Here is a 20,323-nt window from a genome sequence, read left to right as displayed (position 1 = left end):
GAGTCACCATCTCTGGAGGTATTTCAAAGATGTGTAGATATAGTGCTTAGGGACATGGTTTATTACTGGATTTGGCAGTGCTGGGTTAATGGTTGCACTTCATGATCTTACAGGTCTTTTCCAATCTAAATGATTCTATGTGAATTTGGGGAGCAGAAGGGAGAGAAAGGAAGGGTAATTCATATTTTACTATGCTGATTTGTATCAAGCACTCAACACAATTCTGGACAGAGCCTGCAAAGACTAACAGGCTTGTTGCCCAGTCACTTGAAAGACAGAGGCATTTGAAGCTTAATCCAGGGCAAACCATCACATGGAAATCTTCCAACAGCCACTGGACACATCCCATGCTACACAACACAGCCATCTAAAAGCTCCCTCTAGCTTTGGCCATCTGTGAGTACGTTTGTCTTTGTTCTCTTCTAGTGAAAGTAAGTGTAGCATGTTGTTTCATTTAAGCCCATTTAAACACTTTTCCATTTCCTCAGAAAAGCATGGGCAAATACTCTTCCACCTTCTGATGCTGCTAACCCCACAGCTTTAGAGAACTAAGCCATAGTGCAGAAAGTGGAGAAGGTTTTATGTATGCGTGCAATCACCATCTTCAACTGTGTGTGGGGAAGGGAGTAGAATAACTAAACTTTACCACTGTAGAAACCAAGTCACATTAACAAAAGGAACCAGAAGTTATTCCCTTTTTTCACTTCCCAAATTTCAGTAATCTGCATTTAGTGGCCTGCATCTAACTCCTCAAAAGTCTGAAGTAACACCCATGCTGCATTTGTGCATAGCTGACTGTGCTAGAGGCGCAAACTACTTCTGGAACAGTAAACCATCAGATCCAACAGCAGAGAAAAGCTCATGGAGCACAAAGGAAAAGCCTTTGTGCATCAAAGGCTTAGAAAAGCCTAAGTGCACCAAGAACACCAAGGCTGGGCTTGGCAACTCTTTCACGTCCAAGCAGGAAAGCAGCGGCACAAAGGCACACAATTCACCAACACTCAATAGGTTCAAAGGCATTGGCACAATGTAAGGGCAACTCCAGACTCTTAAAAATGGTTTTCTGGAACCCCAAATAAAACATACTGACACTGGGTCCTCTTATCAAGACATCAACATCTACAGAGTGGGGCTTTTGCCTATCAGACAGCTACTGTGATGCCAGCATGAAATTAACAGCATGCTTCCTGTCTTGCTGTCAGAATTGTGAAAGCCAGCACTTTGAGGTGCATACCAGGTATAGAAAAAAGTCTCTCTCTCTCTCCCTCTGATGTGGATTAACATTTAAAAGATTCATCTTTTGCCAAGCAAAAGCAAAAACAAGTTCTGCCAACAAAATGTCTTATTTAAATTATAATGTCCTATTCTATCATACATCCTTTTGGCTGGGACTCAGTTTTTCTAATGGCCAGGCAAAGAAACTAATTTTATTATTTAGGTTCTGTTTAAAGGAACCCATCTCCCACAGATCTCAGTTCTCAGAGAGATAAATCTCAACCTTTTGTAGTCATGAGAGGATTCCAACAAAGGAATTCACACCCTGCCCCTGCCAGACCCTTTAAAAAAACAACAAAAACAACAAAAAAAAAAAACCCAACACACACACAAAAAAAAAACAAAAAAACACCCCAAAAATATACACAAACACACAAAAAAAAACCCCACAAAAAACCCACCAAAAAACCTACCCCAAGACAAAAAACCCAACACAAATTCTACTCTTCTACTGTGTCCCACTAAGTTCTACTTAGTCACACAGCAGCTGAAATTAGTGATAACAGTAACCTCACCAAGGAGCTGCTAGTAGAGGAAACAGCAGTAAAGTAACAGAGAGAACTGCAAGCAAATATATCATCTTAAAAGGAGCATGTAGGTCAACAGTTGCATGCTGGTAAGTGTTCATCATCCTCATGAAGCCCATTATCACTGAAAAGCTACATCTGTGTATGAAAAAAGTGAAATCAAAGTTTTAGGTAACGTTCCCCTGAACTATCACCCAGGGGAATATGCTCTTCCCATCTCAGCTTTGTGCCCAGTATAGTGCTGGCTCTTCATGATCAACAAGCTTCCCTAAAGCAAATGAAAAACAGTGGTTCTGTCCTTAGGAAGGTTCTGGATACCCTTCCCAACACTTCAATGAACTCAAGTGCCTCAGTCAGCATCATCACTTCCAAGGTGGGCAGGTTCCAGGCAGTAGTGGATTGGGACCCCTGGGAAGTCAGAACACACCAAGGTAAGAACCCTTCTGGTTTAAATGGGATTATTAAAGTACAGAAGATTTAGACCTCCAAGTACAAGCCTATGGCATACATGCCATAATGTCACCAGTCCTAAACAACACGATACTTGACACTGAAATTAATGGGCAGAGACAGGGAGGAAATTCAGGCTCAGGATTTTTCCCCTGTACCTTACACCCTGCTGCCCATTTCTGCTGAATGGGTCCATCAAAGCACACTGCCCTCAGGTCAGACAGGATCAGCAATGCAGGCAGGCTGCAAACTGAGCTTCTGGGGAGGGTGCTGCAAGGAGGTGAAGATCTGAGTTCTCTCTGCCTTTACCACTCTCAGATTTGAGTACTTTCCTTGTAGCCATGTGGCTCCTAAACAGCAATACAGAAATGGATCATCTTTATCTTGACATGGGCAATTGCAACACGCTTTTACTTTTCTCCATTAATGCCTAGAGAGAATATAAGGCAAACTACTTAGTTGAACATGGAAAGAATGTCTTCAACCTTCCATTAATCCATTTTCTGCACTTGACTCAGTGGACTAGACAAGGTATTTTCTTCCTACATCATAAGATATACACACACACCATCTCTTTTTAGGCATTACGGCAGATTTTTCTTAAGGAACTTCAAAAGCTCTTAAAAGTTATCCTGTAGTAAAAATCTCAAGCACAAGAGTATGTATAACCACTGGGAGGGCACTGTCTGCAAAAAGAAGACATTCTGAAAAGTGCTATGCCTTCTGAAATGAGGGACAGACTCAGAAAGTACATATACTGTCCATTAAGAGGTTTGTAAAACATTATCTGAATTAAAAATGGTTCTGGCAAAAAAGAAGTTAGAAGTGTAAACTCACCTTCAAAATAAGTTTATGAATTAAATTATGACCCTACAAAACTATATGATGTTTCTAAACTCAATTGATCTGTACTTGAAATTGTTCAAACTACTGGTACTCAAAATCATTCCACACAGTCTGTATTCCAGAACCCTCCACAGTTTTGATACTGTGATCTCACTTATCAAAAACTAAGTGGACAAAATCTCATTCCAGAGAAGCTAACAGGAAATTCTAATTAAAAGTAAGGCTACATAAGTTAAGAGGATAACACACAATAACGCAATGACGTTACTTGAGAGGAATAAATCCTTGCATCATTGGACTGGCAGCATTTAGTAAAGAACTGAACTAGAAAAGTTAGTAGCTCAGGATCTGAAATAAGAGTTTGATGAAGTACTGGAACAGTCTTTAAAAGAGAGGTATTCTCTTGTGAAGAGCACAAAAAAAACCAAAACAAACCAAAAAAAAAAAAAAAACACCAAAAAAAGCAACAAAATTAAAAAAATGCCAAACCCACAAACCTTACCTTCCTCCTTTCAATTCTCTAAATTATTTAGTTCAATAAACCAACAATGAATGAAATAAAACCAAACAGGAAAGTTTATTTTTCCCATTTTAATCTATGAATTTTTGAAAATGCACATATGATAAGAAATTTATCAGCTTATCAGAAACACTGAGTTAAATAAATTCATTTAGTGAACTGAAAATCTTAACCAAATTCTTTAGAGAGGAGGGAAAAGTAGATTTACCAGAACATAGCTTTGCAATAAAGCTGTCTTTAACTCTACATTTCATTCTCATTTTCAAACTGAAAATTAGCAACTGAATACAAATCTCACCTAGGAAATTATTCATCATGTAGAAAACCATACTAGAAAAATGGATGACACACAAGCAAATGTCAAAATGAAAGGCTCCAATTAAGCATATAACAAGTGCGTGATACATCCTCTGATTAGCTAGAATGAACAACTTTAATACCAAGCTTGCATTTACTGTATGCAAACCTACTGTTTTCAACAGTAGTACAAGCCAACAAAATGAGAAACTAATTAAGAGAAGAATGACTAAGAAGTTTAAAACAGTTTATTCAATTTTTGAGGCTTCACTTGGTCAATTTAAAACTATGATTAAAACCAAGCAAATAGTTTTCAAACCTGCTGAGTAAAAGGTCAGGTTTTTTGTTTATCTCTGTGTGATATCACCATTCTCCTTTCAGAACACCACCAGAATCTCCAAGCAACCACTTCCAGTATTGGAAACCCAAGACAATCATTTCACATGGGCAGAAAGCAGAACAATATAATTCAAAGTATACAGACCTCATTACCACTGAATTCTTAAAAGATACAACCACAAGAGAAACAGGAACACGCATAAGCTCAGCAATTTGTTCTAAGACCAAACAAAAACAAAATAATCCAAAACAAGATGTGCTGAACTCAGGATGCTGGAAGCAGGTTTTATCATTATCAAACTCAGGAAAAACCCCTACGTGGTAGCTTTGAGGTTTTACTTTGAAAAATATCACTCACAGATCTTAGCAGAGCTCTAAAGCTCAGTGGCTCAATCCAGCAATGTTTGTTTCAAGATTTTATCTTTGGTTTCTCAAATGTGTCACCCCACAGATCTTAAGCATGTTTAAATAACTAAAATGGGTCCAAGGATAAAATACAGATAGCTCTGAACCACTAGCAAGTCTCATTTCCTCCTAGATATGGCTTGTGGTTGGATTTGTTACAATAAAATGCAGACTACAGGATGACTCTTTACAGGCACATTATCACCTTGTTCTCTTCCACACCTTTCCAAAGATCTGGAAAGACAAGCTCACATTGCAGCCTTTTGATAAAATAGATGTCTTTTCTAAAGTTAAAAAAAACCAAAAACTAAAGAAGAAAACCACTTAGAAACAAAATTACAAGGAATATATCTCAATTTGGTCTGCAGTCTCACAGTCACCAGAGAAGAGGCTCTATGTACACCACCATTCACATCAACTGTGTCAGATGCCACTTGAAAAACTGATTAATCACCCCAGAATAGCCAACTTCTGACTCTACAGAGAGTTCAGACTGAAGCTGCACAAATTAAACCCACCCTGAGCTGCCAAATGGCCAATAAGAACACAAAAAATGACTAAATTACAGAAAGTACAGGATGGACTGGGAGAAAAGGAGGAAAACAGGCAGTGGGACTTCTAAAGCTTTAACTCCCTAGAAATCCATTTAGAAACTAGACAGCCTGTGCAATCCTATGGCATTGCTGCACAAATACAGACAGGTAGCCATCTCCAGGCTACCCCACTCAGGTGGAACAAGTCCAGTGCCTGGCCTGACAGCACAGGGCTAACTGCAGAGCTCTGACACATCCCTGAGCACAGGCTAAAGCCCCTCTCAGTCAGTACAAAACAGGACCCACACAACACATGAGCCCTGCCTGACTCCACCACCAGGCTGGCCTCAGGTAAAGCAGCTCTCCTCCTGCTCTCAGCAGCACAGCAAACATTGCCACATCACAGAAGCTTCCTTCTTGGAGCTCAGGTATGCTGAAGCCTGGCTAGAGCTACACAGTGCTCTGTAAGGGTCAGGTAGTAGCCTAACCTAGCACCAGGAAGGTTTACTCCTTTCAAAGAGATATGTGCAGAGTTTCTGCAGCAAGCACAAACAAAGGGAAACCAGTGGGCTCTAACATCTACACAGTTTGTTCTGAAGCCTTTTTTGCTTGTTGTTTCAAATGGACACTATCAGGTAACAAAGCCACAGTATATCCCAACTAAATTAGAAGCAAAGTTTGCTTACTCAATACTGTTTTATGCAACAACAGAGCTACTTGTATCAGAGATTACCAGCAGTAATATGAACTGAGCAGAAGTAAAATTTTAAGGAAGGGACTGACTTCATGAAGGATGGGGAGGAAGGAGACAAGTACAAACCAACCACCTATTAACTAACCAGAGAGGTTAAAATTAGTCATAATGAAAAATCAAACAATTGTCAAAGCTCCACTCACAGCGCCCACAGAACTTGTCTCCTCACAATGCAGGGATTTAGAAACAGAACAGGAAGCAGCAGTCAGATGAGACACTGGAGAATCTTGCTCTCTCCCATTTCTCCTGTGACTTGTCAATTGCACAACCCCTCATACTGATAAAGAACTTCAAAATTTACTTCTTGAAACTCACCTTGTGTGGAAGTTTAGTGAGAAGGCAAGCAAGAATTCTTTTCTCTGCTCAACTTCTTCAATCCAAACATAAGGGTACAAATCCATACTGCCTCTTACCATAACATGAACCCACTACATGCTTTGGACCTCCAGAGATTCAGTTCAACATCCACCTTCAGTGTTGCAAAGGTTAACAGGTGCTCTAAGGAAGGAAACTTGTTTTTGCTGCATTTCTACAACTGGTTTTATCTGTGCAACTCCTCCCACTGTATCCCACGTTCCTTGCTACATTTTTGTTAATTGCCAACATTAAAAGGACAGGTGTCAACATTTAAAAAATAAGCCTTTTATCTGACTGTTCTTTGTTCCATGACCTTTCCAGCCTAATCCTGAGTGCTTGAGACCCTATGCTGACATTCTGTATACAGGCATTACTCAGCAGTATTACCTACACAAAACTGAGGCAGTTTCAATTTCACAATATGAGGTGATACAAAGTTCTGCTGCTTTTAACTAATGCTGGATGAACAGGGGTATTCTATTAAACCAAAGGCTTTCTCCCCTTTCTGAAAATGTGAACAAGAAATTGACTGTGAACAAGAAACTAACTTCTGCCTTGAAATAGACAGGACTGTGGCTTTTCTGGATATTTGCCTAAATGGCCCCTGCAAAAATTTACTATGAGCAACATTCAAGAGCATCTTTAAAGAAGGCTTCAGATTGCATAAACAACCAATAGTTCAACCCAAGGCAGTAATCTAGTATGAACGAACATAATTTCTGGAGAGATACCAAATTAAAAAGGGGAATAAGAAAAATCTATGGCATAAAGTATCAATACATTTTAAATAATTCAACTCCATATTGTTACTTGCCCTGCAGAAACAGCCTGGACACACGTTATAAAATGAAAATTTAAATCTACACTGCTACTGCCATAGCTACCTGCACAAAGTGCTAACACCAGAGTGACTGAGGGACCATGGCTTGAGGGAACAGTGATCCTAGCAGCGAGTGCCCTCTCCAAACTCAGCTGGACAAGCTCCACTCTGCTGGACTGCTTTATGCCACCAACTTTGGTAGAATACTGAGTGATTTACTACACTCTTGATATCTCAGCTAATATGAAAATAATCATCATGGAGTATAAAGACTGTGGAACCATAACAGCACAGAGGTTTCTCTGCAATGACAGAGACTCCATATGGTTTATAGGGCAACACAGTATTTACATTCCATGTTAAACCACACGGGGAAAGAAACCAAAACATTGCCTGACACTCTGAGGCAAACGCCTCCAACATCTCCATATGTAAGTTAGCAGTCAACACAACACAAGGGCTCTTACAACAACAGGGTTATTCCATCAGTTTCCACACACACATCATCATTACACTCACACCTCACCAAGGGTCATACCTGGTTCCCAATAAGGACAGTGCATCTCCTTCAGACTCTGGAGTGCACCAGGAGTTGCTCTCAAATACACTGCTGAGAATGCACTGGCAACCACATCTGAGCCATGCAAGTGTCAGTGTGAGGCACAAGTAAATTAGTCCTGCTCCACAGAAGCTCATTAATGAAGCAGATTCGATCAGTACCACAGGAAACAAAAATCAAAGCAAGCAAAGCAGCACAAACAGGGTTTCAAAAAAAGCAGAATGACTCAAATTATTATCAGTAATACTAGCAGCCCAGTCAAACAGTATTTTGGGTTGATTTGGTTTCACTCTTTTACATACCAGTTGAAGGTATCTGATCATCAGAGTTCTCATTCACCTAATTAGCTGGTGGACATGCTGAAAAGAGTAGAAAGCAGTAGATAGGTAGCAGTACTTGAGCAACATTTATAAAGGAACCGAAAGCAAATGAAGGAGAAGATTACTGATCTTTTTCTCCCCCCAAGTCAAAAACTGACAAGGGTCTTTCCCCCACTCAAAAAGGAAATGCAATTTCACTACCCACAGAGGTAGTTTTAATTAGAATCTCTCAAACAGTGCAATGTCTACAGAGTTACAAGGGGGAGGAGAGATTCCTGTTTGTACATAAGATCTGATACTGTGTGACATGCATTGCAAAAATACACTACCTGCTTTGAAAGCACATACTCTGTTAGTCCAAAGTTTAAAACTTGGAGACATCATTGTTGTTTAAATCACTGATATGTACAAGTAGATGAATTCCTTCTAACCCAAAGCATAGGCCCCAATCCAGCCAAGAGCTTGATTCTTGATTTAGATTTTCCCAAAATGGACACACAAGCTCAAGTACATCACTGACTTACAGCCAAGAGTTACCACAAGATTTCCAATTTCAAGCTTTTCCTTACAAGCCAGCCAAGTTTAAAAACCATGGACTAAGACTCCATAATGCCTTCAAGTTTGAAACTACACAGACCATACCATGTAGGATCTTCTACAGCGTACACCTTTGCCCTAATCCTGCTCCAACCAAACCACTTGGAGAAATAGCTACAACCTAAAACCAGCATATTGCAAATATACACACGTGGTCCTTTACCTTTAATAACAAAGGCTTCAGTTATCAAACGCAGCATGTACAGAGGTTCCTCTTTGGTTGAAAGGTCATCAATTCCTGCTTTTGCATACATGCTGATGGCATCTCTGTAGCATCCCTCCACATAATGCAGCTTTCCTAGGATCAGCATAGCTTCTGTCATGTACTTCGGCTGAAACGGAGCAGAGAGAGAAAAAGTGTTCACAGGGTGAAACACCAGACAGGAAGAATGAAGTTCTACAGCAAATTAGGCAGGTTCAGAATGCTTTCCTCTCACAATTGCAAAGGTTAACCTCATGAGAGCAGTAGCCAATGAAGGTCAGGCAACCACCTTGGAGCTCAGATTTGAAATACAGTTTGTAAGCCAACTCTTTGGTCTCAGCTGACCTGCTCTATCGATTCACCAGCCACAGAGAGCACATAAAAGGCTGGCACTGTCAGAATTACCTACACACACTAAGAAAAACCCCTGCGTTTGAACTAGACAGTAAACATCACTTTTTAGACAAGTAAGCTCCCCTCTCCTCTGTATATTTAATTAAAGAGTGAGAAAAGTCTCAAATTTTCTTTAGTTGTCAAAGAATTTTCATGCAACAGTGAAAAAACAGAAGGCACACCTGCTATTTCTCAGACTCATTTTGTTTAAGGATTTAAAACAAATATTACAGATCCTCAGTAAAACACATCTGTTCAGACCCTCTGGAAAGCATGAAAAGGTTCCTAAGCCCTCATACCTATGTTTTAAATACATGCAATCAACACAGGGTCAATACTGCATCAGTAGCTAAGTCACCACTAGCTAAGAAACAGTAATGCCAATTCATGCAGCCAAACTAAACACAAGGAACTGGAAGAATTCAGTAGTTCTGACTGTTAATGGGGTTAAACTATAAAGAGGGTTGGACAGATTCCCCCCCCTTCCTTACTCTCTCCATTTTATGCTCTAAGAAGCCTGACCTTGCTCATTGGAAATTAACATGGTGAAAGTATAATATGCATTTCCAACTTAACTAACCTAGCCTGGCAATTTCAGGACCAGAAGTAATAGGAGTCTGGAGCAGACTGGTGTAATTCACTTACATCTAAACACAGTTATGCAACTGTGTGTCAAAGGACACCAATGCAGCAGCAGCAGCCACCAAAGCAGAGTTTTAAAACTCTCCTGAAGCTCTGCAACTGAGTCGACAAGCAGCTACTGGCCACACACCCAGATCATAAAACAAAATAAAGGCATTACTTCTCTAACAGACACCAAAGGCAGTGCAAGGCTATAGTCCTCCCAACACAACCCTAAGATCCTGACAGCAGCTTGTAGCACATTTTTCTCCAATCAGGAGCTACCAGTTGTGCAAAACTCCCTCAGATCTGGAGCAGCAGGACGTCACTCTACTGTGCTGGCCTGACAGCACCCTTGTGTGCCCACACCCCACCACTTGAGAGCAATTCTAAGTATTTATCCTGCTCCCTTCCAATTAAAAAAATAAATAAAGAGGATATGCCCTTGTAGCACATAATTTCTTTGCATATGGAAAAGCAAGTCTCACAACATAAAACCCTGCCTAGAGGAATTACCAGTCTCTTAGTATCACCTACAATACAGCACTGTATATCCATGGACACGAGCAGGCAACATCCACACCTTGTATCAGACTAATAATCACAGCAAAGAAGTATCCAGGAATTGGCAGGAATTAGGATGATAGAGCCCACTTACTCTTAGTTTCCCTCTGCTTAAGATATTGGTCAGATACTGTTTAGCTTCACCCAGTTTGGGCTCACTCTTCTCTGACAGTGGAATGGAGTCCTTCAGTTTGGCAAAATTTTCTTTCAAGCATTCCTCCAGCAGAGCCTCTGCAAGCAGCAAACTCCCATGGTCCTCTGAAAGCACACACCAGCCAACAAGAAACATTGCTTACTGCTATATTGATGATAAACAGAACTACAAAACAAAACAACACACCTTGGAGACAGACAATAAACTCAAATGAGGGGATAAGGAGGAACTCGTACACAAAAAAAAAGAAGTTCCATTTACTTTTATCTAGTGGAAACAGTACGTTTTGCATGGAAAAATGAAACAACACAGTTGTAACTTGAAGATTTTCCCTCCTTAATTCCTTAATTTTGGCAGCAACATTCCTTCTTACATTGTAACTAATATAACAGTTAAGAATTTTCATCACAAAACTCACTTTCAAAAGTGTAAAAACAAAAAGTCTGCAAACATTTCAAAGGATGCTTTTTATTTACAAAGGTACTAGCATGATATGAATGCTTTAGACTACAGAGAAGTGATAGCAGTAACTGCATCAAAAACTTCAACAATTTTCCTGAAAGAATACAGAAAAAAAATTTAAAAGATAAATTATACAGATTCTACATGTCCATTACTAAAGACACACAAGGACTGACCCCTGCTGTAATTAAAATGCCACATAAAACTCTTTCTACATTAAAATCCATCCCTGTTCACAGTTCCACAAAAGTGTACACTCAAACACAGGTAGCAGCAATGGATACAGCATGAAGCATCATGGAATGTGGCAATCATGCTGAAAAAAAAAGTTTAATCTGCCAGAGTACTCAGAGTTCTTACATGACAGGCCCATTTCTGCAGTTCATTCATAACAGCAGCACCTGCATCAGCAGACTAGTGGGTCAAGCCAGGTAAGGAAATCTTTGAATACCAAAAAGCCCAGTCCTACATTTCATATATATGTTCCATGTTTCAAAGTCTGAAGTTTGAGAATGAGAGGAACACAGTAGTGTATCCATTTTTGTATTTTCAGTCCAGGAGACACCTTATGCCCACTGTCTACCTATACACCATATAATAACTGTATGGTGGTTTAGATTTTTTTTGTTGTTGTGGCCTAAGTGTTCAGCTACATATCAAATTATAATCATAGCTCTTCCTGCTTGTTTGCAGGTCTGCAACTAAACAAAGTACAGGTACATAAAATGAGAAGTGTAAGAGTTCAAGTATATTCCCCCCCAAATTTGCATGCAGTCATTTCTACACACTAAAGTGCTTTCAGGTAGTCATTAATCCCTTAATCAAACTTAAGGAATTAGGTAAGAACATAGACAATTAAGAAATAAATATACACAACCTCACAAAGCAAATACTACTCTTAAAAAAAAAATCCCATCCAAGCACACAATCATTTCTAGAAGCACAAAACCTGCTGAAAGAAGTTCTGTAGCAGTAACAAGGCATTACTCTTTCGTAACTACCAAGTTATGATGACATGGCAGCAAATTAACAAATCATGTTTTTACAGCAATCATACTGTTGTTATACCTCTTAATTACAAGGGAAGAAACTACTGTGAACTCTTCAACTACTAATGCCCCCAAAGCTCATGGTGATCTCTGCACCTGGGAAAACACAGATGAAACCTGACTAAAGTTCAAAGGTTGGCCGTATGATTGTCAGCACAGGGTTCAACCTGTATCATGTAAACACCAGGAAAGCCTCAAAAATAAACATGTATTAAACTACCAGCATCTCTCCCATCATGGTTCCCATTGTGAAGTTTAGGGCACCCCAAAAAGCTTCAACGCTAGGGCCATATTCTGGTCGCGATCCCCTAAAGAAGGGGTTTATTCCCAGAAGCAGCTCTTCTGACTTCAGTGGCAAAACCTTTGTACCACTACCGCGGGCAGACTCAGCTCCTGTTCACAACTTACTTGCTCACCTCAGACCGAGTTAGGCTGCCTCCCTCGTTACAAAAGATTTCATTAAAAAAAAAAAGGCAGCAAATCAGTGTGTTGTAACAGGGGGAAAATACTAACATACTTGCTATTTACGAAACCTGCTTTACACGTGAAAGCCTTCCAGTAAAGCAGTGCCCCTCGGAAACAGAAAGAGGTAACACAAGGGCACCCACCCGAGAACAGCGCTGGCAGGGGCAAGAGGGAAGCAGCATGGCACGTATCGAGCAGCTGATTTGAACCTTTCCAAGCGGGGGCGGCCCGCCCGCAGCCCAAACGGGCCGGCGGCACCCGGGGCGGGCTCGGAACCGGCAGCCGCCACCTGCGCCCCTCGCTGCCCCGCGGGCTCGGCAGCGCTGACACGGAGGGGAAGCGCAGAACGATCCTTCCGAGCGCCGCTGCCTGAGCTCCGCCGCCTCTCCCAGGCATCCCTCCTGCCCGAGCGCTGCGGAGCCGGGACGCCGGCACGGGACGGCAAACGACGCCCCGCAAGCCGGGGCAGCCGCAGCTCCCGCCCACGCCAACCCACCGGCGCGGGGCTGCCGACACCGGCGGCGGCAGGGAGCGAGCAGCCGGCCCCGCCGCCGCCCCGCGCCCGGGCGGGTCGGTACCGGCGGCCGCCCCGCCCGCCCCCCGCCGCCGCTTACCCGCGTCCTGCGCGCCCCTCGCCGCCTTCGCCTTGCGCGGGGGCCGCGGCGGCAGCAGCTGCTGTGCGAGGTGGCGGAGCCGCCCCCAGTGCCCCTCCGCCCGGCACCGCTCGATCTCCGCCTCCAGCTTCACGTGCGAGTGCGAGGCCTTGGCCGCCATCTTAGCGCCGGGAAAGACCCGCCCCGCCCCGGCCCGCGGGGAGTCCCCGGCGGCGCCTCCCGAGCTCGGCGGCCGAGGCTGTGGATCCGCCAGGTGCTGGAGGGCGGGCGCGGCCGGGACGTGCTGTCCGAAGGCTGCGGTCGGAGACAGCGTATCAGCCATGGTCGCCACTCCCTGACGCCTCTCGCCTGATACCCGGGCACGGAGCCGCGTCCTGCCCCAGCGGCCGCTGTCCCGGCACCGCGGGTGTGGCCCCTCGTTCCCTTCCTGGGCGAGACCGGCCGGGAATGCCGTTCCCCCACCGCCGCCCTCAGAAGTCACCCGAAGCCCAGGGCTCTCCGCCGGTTGATCCCCACGGACACCGGTCCCCTCCAGCAGCCGCCCCCGCACGAGACCCGCGGGCGGTGCGTGAGTAACGGGCCAAAAGCCGCCCCGGGGCCCGGCTTTGCTCGAGGGCTGTGCCCTTGAGAGGCCGAAGCTGTGGTGTGTAGGTGTCGAGTATGGAAACAGCGGGACCCAGGGCGTGAGGGGAAGCACAGAGCACGGTCAGCAGTGGGCAGTGGGGACAGGGTACGGTAGTTCCCACTCGAGCAGCAGGGCAGGAACCATGGCAGTCCTTCACGGACGGGGCTGGAGGGAAGCACCCAAAGCAGGGGACTGCCCTAGCAGTGGGACACGTGCTGACCCTCAGTGCCAGCAGCTCCACCATTGCAGTCCTTCTAGGTTCTGCCCAGGGTATCACCAGTGAGATCTCTCCAATGTGTCCTCTGGGAAGGAGCTGTCTGCATCAAAGGCTGGGGTTGTGGAGACCCCACAGTGCCCAGAATGGGCCAGGTTGCAAGTGAGTCATCTGGTCCAAGCTCCCCTGCTCAGACAGGGTCATCCTAGAGCACATGGCACAGGACTGTGTCTAGGCAGCTTCTGAATATCTTCATTGATGGAGACTCCACAATGTCTCTGGACAATCTGCTCCTGTACTCAGTCACCTACACAGCAAATCTGTTCTTGGTCATGTTCAGGTAGAATTTTCTATGCATCAGTTTCTGCCTATTGCTTCCTGTCCTTTTCCTCAGCACCACTGAGTAGAGCCTGGCTATCCTCTTGGCACCCTCCCCCTTGTGTACACTATATAGATATATATAAACTTGTACACATTGATGAGCTCCCCTCTCAGTTGTCTCTTCTCGAGGCTGAAGGAGCCAAACTCCTCCAGCCTTTCCTGGTAAGAGAGATGTTCCAGTCCCTTAATAATCAGTTACCCTCCACTGGACCCACTCAGGAGCCCCACGTCTCTCTTGTACTGAGGAGCCCAGCACTGGACAGAGCACTCCAGATGTGCCTCACCAGAGCTGAGCAGAGGGGCAGGATCACTTTGACCTGCTGGCACTGCTCTTCCTAAAGCCCCACTCTACACGCTGCTGGCTCATGGGCGGCTGATCACCCACCTGGGCCCCGCCCCGCGGTGGGCGCGGCCCCGCCGCACCTGCGCCGCCGCGAGGGCTCCACGTGGAGCTCCGGGAGCGGTGACGTCGCCGGCGGGGCGGGGCGGGGCCGAGCGGATCGGCCAATGGGCGGCGGAGCGGGCGGGGCAGCGCCGGGTCAGGGGTGATCCCGGGATGGTGTCCCGGGAATGGTGGGCAGTCCGTGCCCAGCCCGGAGCCCGCGGCACGGCGGAGACCCGCCCGAGGGTACGTAGTCTGTGGCGGTGGGGCCTCTCCGCCCGCCCTGACAGCCGCCGTTGGAGTGGGGGCGCTGGGGCCTGGGCGGCGGGCCTAGCCCCAGCCCCATCCCGCTGCGGGGGCGCTTCCTCGGGGATCCAGCCGGGGATGGGAACCTGGCGGGTGCAAGCGGGGGTAGCTGCAGCTGGGGCCGGGAGAAGAACGGGAGCGGAAACCGCCAGCCCGCGCCGTGGCTGCCCTCGGCAGCGCGGCCGGCCCCTGTGCAGCTGTGTGCCCTGTCACCTGCCCGTGCAGCGCGCACATGCCCGGCTGCGTGACGGCTTCCCAGCTGTGCGCCCCTCAGGGAACACAGCCTTAACGGAGCTGCTCATTACATGGAGCCGCTTCCGTGCCCCGAGCGACCTTTGCTCCCACAGCTGTGGGGCAGGTCTGCCTGAGGCACAGGGCATGGCTGCTTGTTTGTCTGGAAGGTATATGAAAACCCAGGCACGGCTAAGGTGTGCACGTTAGCTATGAGGAAAAAAATATCTGAAAATTACTGCATAATTCAGTAAAATAGGGGCCCTCATAAAAACTCCTAATTGGAACTCTCTGGTTCTCTGCTTGCCAAGAGTTTCCAATGCAACAAGTTTTTCTATTCTGAAACTTAATGGGGTTGTTTAGCACTGTCTAAATCCGCTGAAAGTAGATCACATTTTTCATCTGTTTTTTGGGGGGGTATGTTTTCCTTTTTGCAGGAGATCACAATGCCCCAAAGGATGTTTAGAACACATTTGCTGTTCTGCTTTGCTATGGCTGCATTCTTCATCTCTGCCCTAGCTGAGGAACACGTAGGAGAGAGTCAACATCCAAATATTCGCCTTGATAAGAATTTGGTACAAGATAAAGAGTAAGTTTCCCATGTTCTAAAAGTGTAAATTTTACTTCTTAATTATTTTCTTATCTCTAAAGTGTTATGCGAGTTGGACTTAAGCCTAGAGCACCCTGTTTTTTCAGAATATTGTACGATTAGCTAAAGCCAGATATGAGACATGCTTGCTTGATACATTTGTAGAGATACGACACCTAGAAAGGCTTTCCCTGGAGCCTTTAGCCCAACTTGTGCTATAAAAAATTTCTTACAGAAATCCTGCCTACCCATATCAGCATACTTTAGACAAAATCTTATTCCTAATAGGTAGAATTTATTTTTTCATTTGCTTCTTCACAAATGTGGACCAGTTCTAGCAGCAAGTAAAACTTCTTAGAACAGTTCATGGTTGACTGGGAAAGATCTTCCTCCAGTTCCTGTGCTTGGAAGACAGCCAAAAAGAGATTTTGGGCTCTGCTTCAGTTGTTTTGATAGCCTGTTAAGTAGGCCAGAAGAAATAGAAATAGTTATCTAAGGCATTAGAGGCCTCTACAGCCTCTCTAACAAACAACCTTTGTGTCCCCTTTATCAAACTGTAGCTTTTAGTTGTCCAGGGTGCTTTTAGACATACAATATTTGATCAAAGACTAAATTTGCTGTAAACAGAGCATTAAATCTTAACTGATGGAAATGTTGTGGATTTTGTTTTTCTTAGACACATCATGGAACACCTGGAAGGTGTTATCGAGAAACCAGAATCTGAGATGTCTCCACAAGAGTTGCAGCTCCATTACTTCAAAATGCATGATTATGATGGCAATAATTTGCTAGATGGGTTAGAACTTGCTACTGCTATCTCACATGTCCACAAAGAGGTTGGTGTAGTTTTGTAAGGGCATATGTGCTTGGAAACAGTTCTGACTCTAAAAGCAGCAGAGCAGTTGCAACACATCCTCAGTGCAGTTACAGTTTTTCCTGAACATGAGAGTATTTTTCTCTTGATAGTTCTGGTTGAATTTATAAAAGATCACTGCTTTTCGTGTCACATTGCAGTTCTTAGGAAGTTTCCATTTTGGTTTAAACTCTAGAATCAGGAAGGGCTCCAGAGTGAAAATCATTTTACAGAGGACTTAGGCAGGTAGGGATGGGAGAAAGGGAAGTTATCCAAAATGAGGCATACGAATTTGTAGAAATATCATGATATGACACTCTTTTCAGCTTCAGACTGTTACTGCTGTTTGTACACAAACTATAAAAAACCTCTTGCACAAAATTTATACTAGAAGAACCTGCTATGGTCTGCCTCTTCCTACACTCAATTTCTCTTTCCAGTCATTAGGAACACAATAGAAACACATTATCTCATATTGACCTTCTGCAAGTTACAATTCAGAATAGCAAAACTTCCTGCTAATAACCTGTGGCAAAAAATAGTGAGCCAAGAACAGAATATGAGGGGCTGTTTCTTGTGCAAAGGCACCTCTTTGTGTTCCCATAAGGAGTGTTACTAAGTATTTTACTGAGTGTAAGCTACAGTGCTGATTTTTTTCACTTCTGTGTGACTGTAAGGTGTTTCTGTAGTGAATAGAAACTACAGTGTCTATACTACATCAAGATCCTAATTAAGAATACATTTATTAGATGATTGTCCATCATTATACATTGTGGTATTCAGCTTTTGGAACTTCTGACCAAGAATGTTGACTGCAGAATGCTTGTTCTGAATCCAAAGAACTTTGACTTCAAACCTTCCATCTGATGAAATTTGCTTACATTGTTATAAATGATTACATAAATCTTAGTGCCAAATTAGGCACCAAACATGAGCAGCTTTGTAAAAAATTAGTTGTCAGTAATCTGTCACACGTGCTACTAGATGAGAAAGACTGCTAAACTGTTCCCTGTGGTTTTGTTTTTGTAGGAAGGTGGTGAACATACCCAAGCAATGAAGGAAGAAGAGCTGATTAGTCTAATTGATGATGTCTTGAGAGATGATGACAAGAACAATGACGGATACATTGACTATGCAGAATTTGCAAAATCACTGGAATAAGGGTTTGTTTCTCCTTCTAACCACATGAAAATGTGAACCAGTATAATGTGATTCATTACTGTCTTGTATCAACCCCTGTGCTGTGAGAAGTAGAGGTGTTCCAGTTCCACCTAAATTTATTTGAAAGTTGTATGAGTCAAGAGTTTTGCTAACTTGGAGTGAGAGCCATGTTTGACTAAACATAATACAGATTTGAATTGTGAAGCATGGAAGTGCCAGCAGTACTCACACAGGGTACAGCTGGCAAACTCCTGAGTAGCTCTGTATGAATACTAAATAGAGTCATTAGCATCTAAATTTCAGGTTTTCAGTCATTGGGTTTTATAGTTCTTATTTGCTTACATCTTCTATTTAAAATTATACCTAGAAAGCAAGAAATGATTACTGCATAATAGTTCTATTCCATGGGGAAATGCCTTTACCTTCTCTCTAATTTACAAGAAAATCTGTAGATAAGTACAGGTGCTTGAAACAGCAGTTGTAGAGGGAAAGCATTTGAGTGTGAGTTATGTTTGAGTTCCACATGACACCATATGAACTTAAACAGCCTTTGAATAAATTGAGTATTTTTAAATATATGTACTTCCTAGCATACCATTACACATAAATATATATACATGTGTTTTTCAATTTCTTGTCCTCTACAAATTTACTTTTTATATCTTAATTTACTGGGGTTTTTTAATCTACCTTCCATTTTTTTAAGAAAATGGAAGTATTTTATTACATGTTGTGTTAATGCTGTATAGCATTTGCTAGAAAGCTTCTGCTATTTGGTTTGAACCATAGAATGGCCTCGGTTGGAAGGGACCTTACAGATCATTCAGTTCCAACACCCCTGCCACAGTCAGAGACACATTTCCACTAGACCACATTGCTCAGGTGTTCCCTCTCTAGGGTTAGGGCATCTACAACTTCTCTGTGCAGCCTGTTCCAGTGCCTTTCCACCCACACAGTAAAGAATTTCTTCCTAACATCTAATCTAAACCTAGCCTCTGTCACTACATACTCTTGTAAAGAGTCCCACTCCATCTTTTTTGTAGGCTCCCTTCAGGTACTGGATGGCTGCATTTAAGTCACCTCAAAGCCTTTTCTTTTCCAGGCTGAACAATTCCAATTCTCTCAGCCTTTCCTCACAGGAGAGGTGCTTCATCCTTGATGGCCTCCTCTGGGCTCTCTCCAGCAGGTCCATGTCTCTCCTGAGCTGGATGCAGGGTTCCAGGTGGGTCCCAGCAGAGCAGAGGGGCAGAATCCCCTCCCTGGCCCTGCTGCCCACGCTGCTTTGGCTGCAGCCCAGGACAGGTTTGGCTTTCTGGGCTGGGAGTGCACATTTCCAGCTCATGTCCAGCCTCTCACCCAGCAGCATCCCTAAGTCCTTGTCCCCAGGGCTGCTCTTGATCCATTCATCCCCCAGCCTGTGCTGATACCAGGGCTGCTCCATCCAGGTGCAGCAACTTGTACTTGGTCTTGTTAAACCTCATGAGATTCCTGTGGGCCCACTTCTCAAGCTTGTCCAGCTTCTGGATAGCATCTTATCCTTCAGGACTGTTTTGAAGGTCACATTAACAGTAAACCAGTTTTAATATTAAAGCTTTTGTTCATTTTGGGTTTTGCAGTATTAGCCAGCAGGAGAGAGCAAGTAATGCTGCCTTGTTAAGGTTTAAGTTCATATTCCTTGACACCTAAATGATGGTATTACTTTCAGGAAGTATTTCATAATTTAACAGTTTCAAGCTACTTGAGTGTTTTCAAATTATCATGGCTCTAGGAATGTTTTCACTGTCTTGACTCAATACTTGATAAGTCAAGCAGTTTAAGAATATTAGAGCTGTGATGTATTGCTGTGTGATTGATGTTTGGTGACTGAAACATAATAGAAATCTTAAATTGCATTCAATGATTTTTCATTAATAAAGAATCTAAATGTTAGCCTATTTCTGTAAAATGTATAAAGAGCTATTTTCTATACAAAATTATTCTTATACAAGAGAAACCCATTGTAAAAGAAATTATTTCCTCTCTTTAAATGTTTGTGCAATGAAGCCTGAGTGTTGGATTTTTTTTCTTGTACTAACTATTTATTTTGAAACCTTTGTGGCCAGGTTTGTGCTGGTTGTACAAGCAATAAAATTAGGCTGGGGTTTGTGCATGCTGATAGGATACACAAGGCTGGAAGTGCTAGTAAGAAATGCACCTCATTTGCTGATGTGTTTTTAAGCTTGTCTCTCTTACTCACAGTCATCTTAAAAGAAAATTCTTTCAGTTACACTTAGAGGGTTTTTTTGGGTTTTAAGGTTGGTTGTTTTTTTTTTAATCTCTTCTGTGGCTTGGAATGATCTGGAGCGAATGTTGAATCAGAAGAAAGTGTAGGAAATGCTAGTGGCTAAGAGGGCAGAAGAGGTTAAGCTGCTCAGCTTGAGCACTTAAAGCAGGTTGCCTGTAGCCCTGTCAACTCTTA

General features: G+C 43.5%; 2 protein-coding genes across 4 annotated transcripts in view; one reads left to right on the top strand and one right to left on the bottom strand.

Moving 5' to 3' along the window:
- Nucleotides 1–13,283, bottom strand: part of TTC7A (tetratricopeptide repeat domain 7A) — a 169,869-nt gene extending 156,586 nt beyond the window's left edge. For 2 of the 3 annotated variants that reach the window (XM_054279311.1, XM_054279312.1), the window contains exons 1-3: nucleotides 13,124–13,283; nucleotides 10,474–10,637; nucleotides 8,763–8,931 (exon numbers count right to left, since the gene is read on the bottom strand). In XM_054279311.1, coding sequence (XP_054135286.1) covers nucleotides 8,763–8,931; nucleotides 10,474–10,637; nucleotides 13,124–13,283 — 493 coding nt within the window. Of the gene's footprint in view, nucleotides 1–7,984; nucleotides 8,038–8,762; nucleotides 8,932–10,473; nucleotides 10,638–13,123 lie in introns of those variants that run through there. The other variant, XM_054279313.1, reaches the window with a different exon arrangement.
- Nucleotides 13,284–14,860: 1,577 nt separating this feature from the next.
- MCFD2 (multiple coagulation factor deficiency 2, ER cargo receptor complex subunit) lies at nucleotides 14,861–19,794 on the top strand. The gene is made up of 4 exons (XM_054279317.1): nucleotides 14,861–14,971; nucleotides 15,700–15,851; nucleotides 16,528–16,687; nucleotides 17,734–19,794. Exons 1-4 carry the CDS (start codon nucleotides 14,900–14,902, stop codon nucleotides 17,863–17,865), a joined length of 516 nt encoding a protein of 171 aa, XP_054135292.1. The 5' UTR covers nucleotides 14,861–14,899; the 3' UTR covers nucleotides 17,866–19,794.
- The last annotated feature ends 529 nt before the right edge of the window (nucleotides 19,795–20,323 follow it).

The sequence above is a fragment of the Melozone crissalis genome, unplaced genomic scaffold, assembly GCF_028551555.1.
Source record: "Melozone crissalis strain CALT ecotype California unplaced genomic scaffold, PUWL_Pcris_2 ptg000027l_1, whole genome shotgun sequence".
Taxonomy (NCBI): domain Eukaryota; kingdom Metazoa; phylum Chordata; class Aves; order Passeriformes; family Passerellidae; genus Melozone; species Melozone crissalis.
This window is presented reverse-complemented; position numbering and strand designations above follow the sequence as displayed.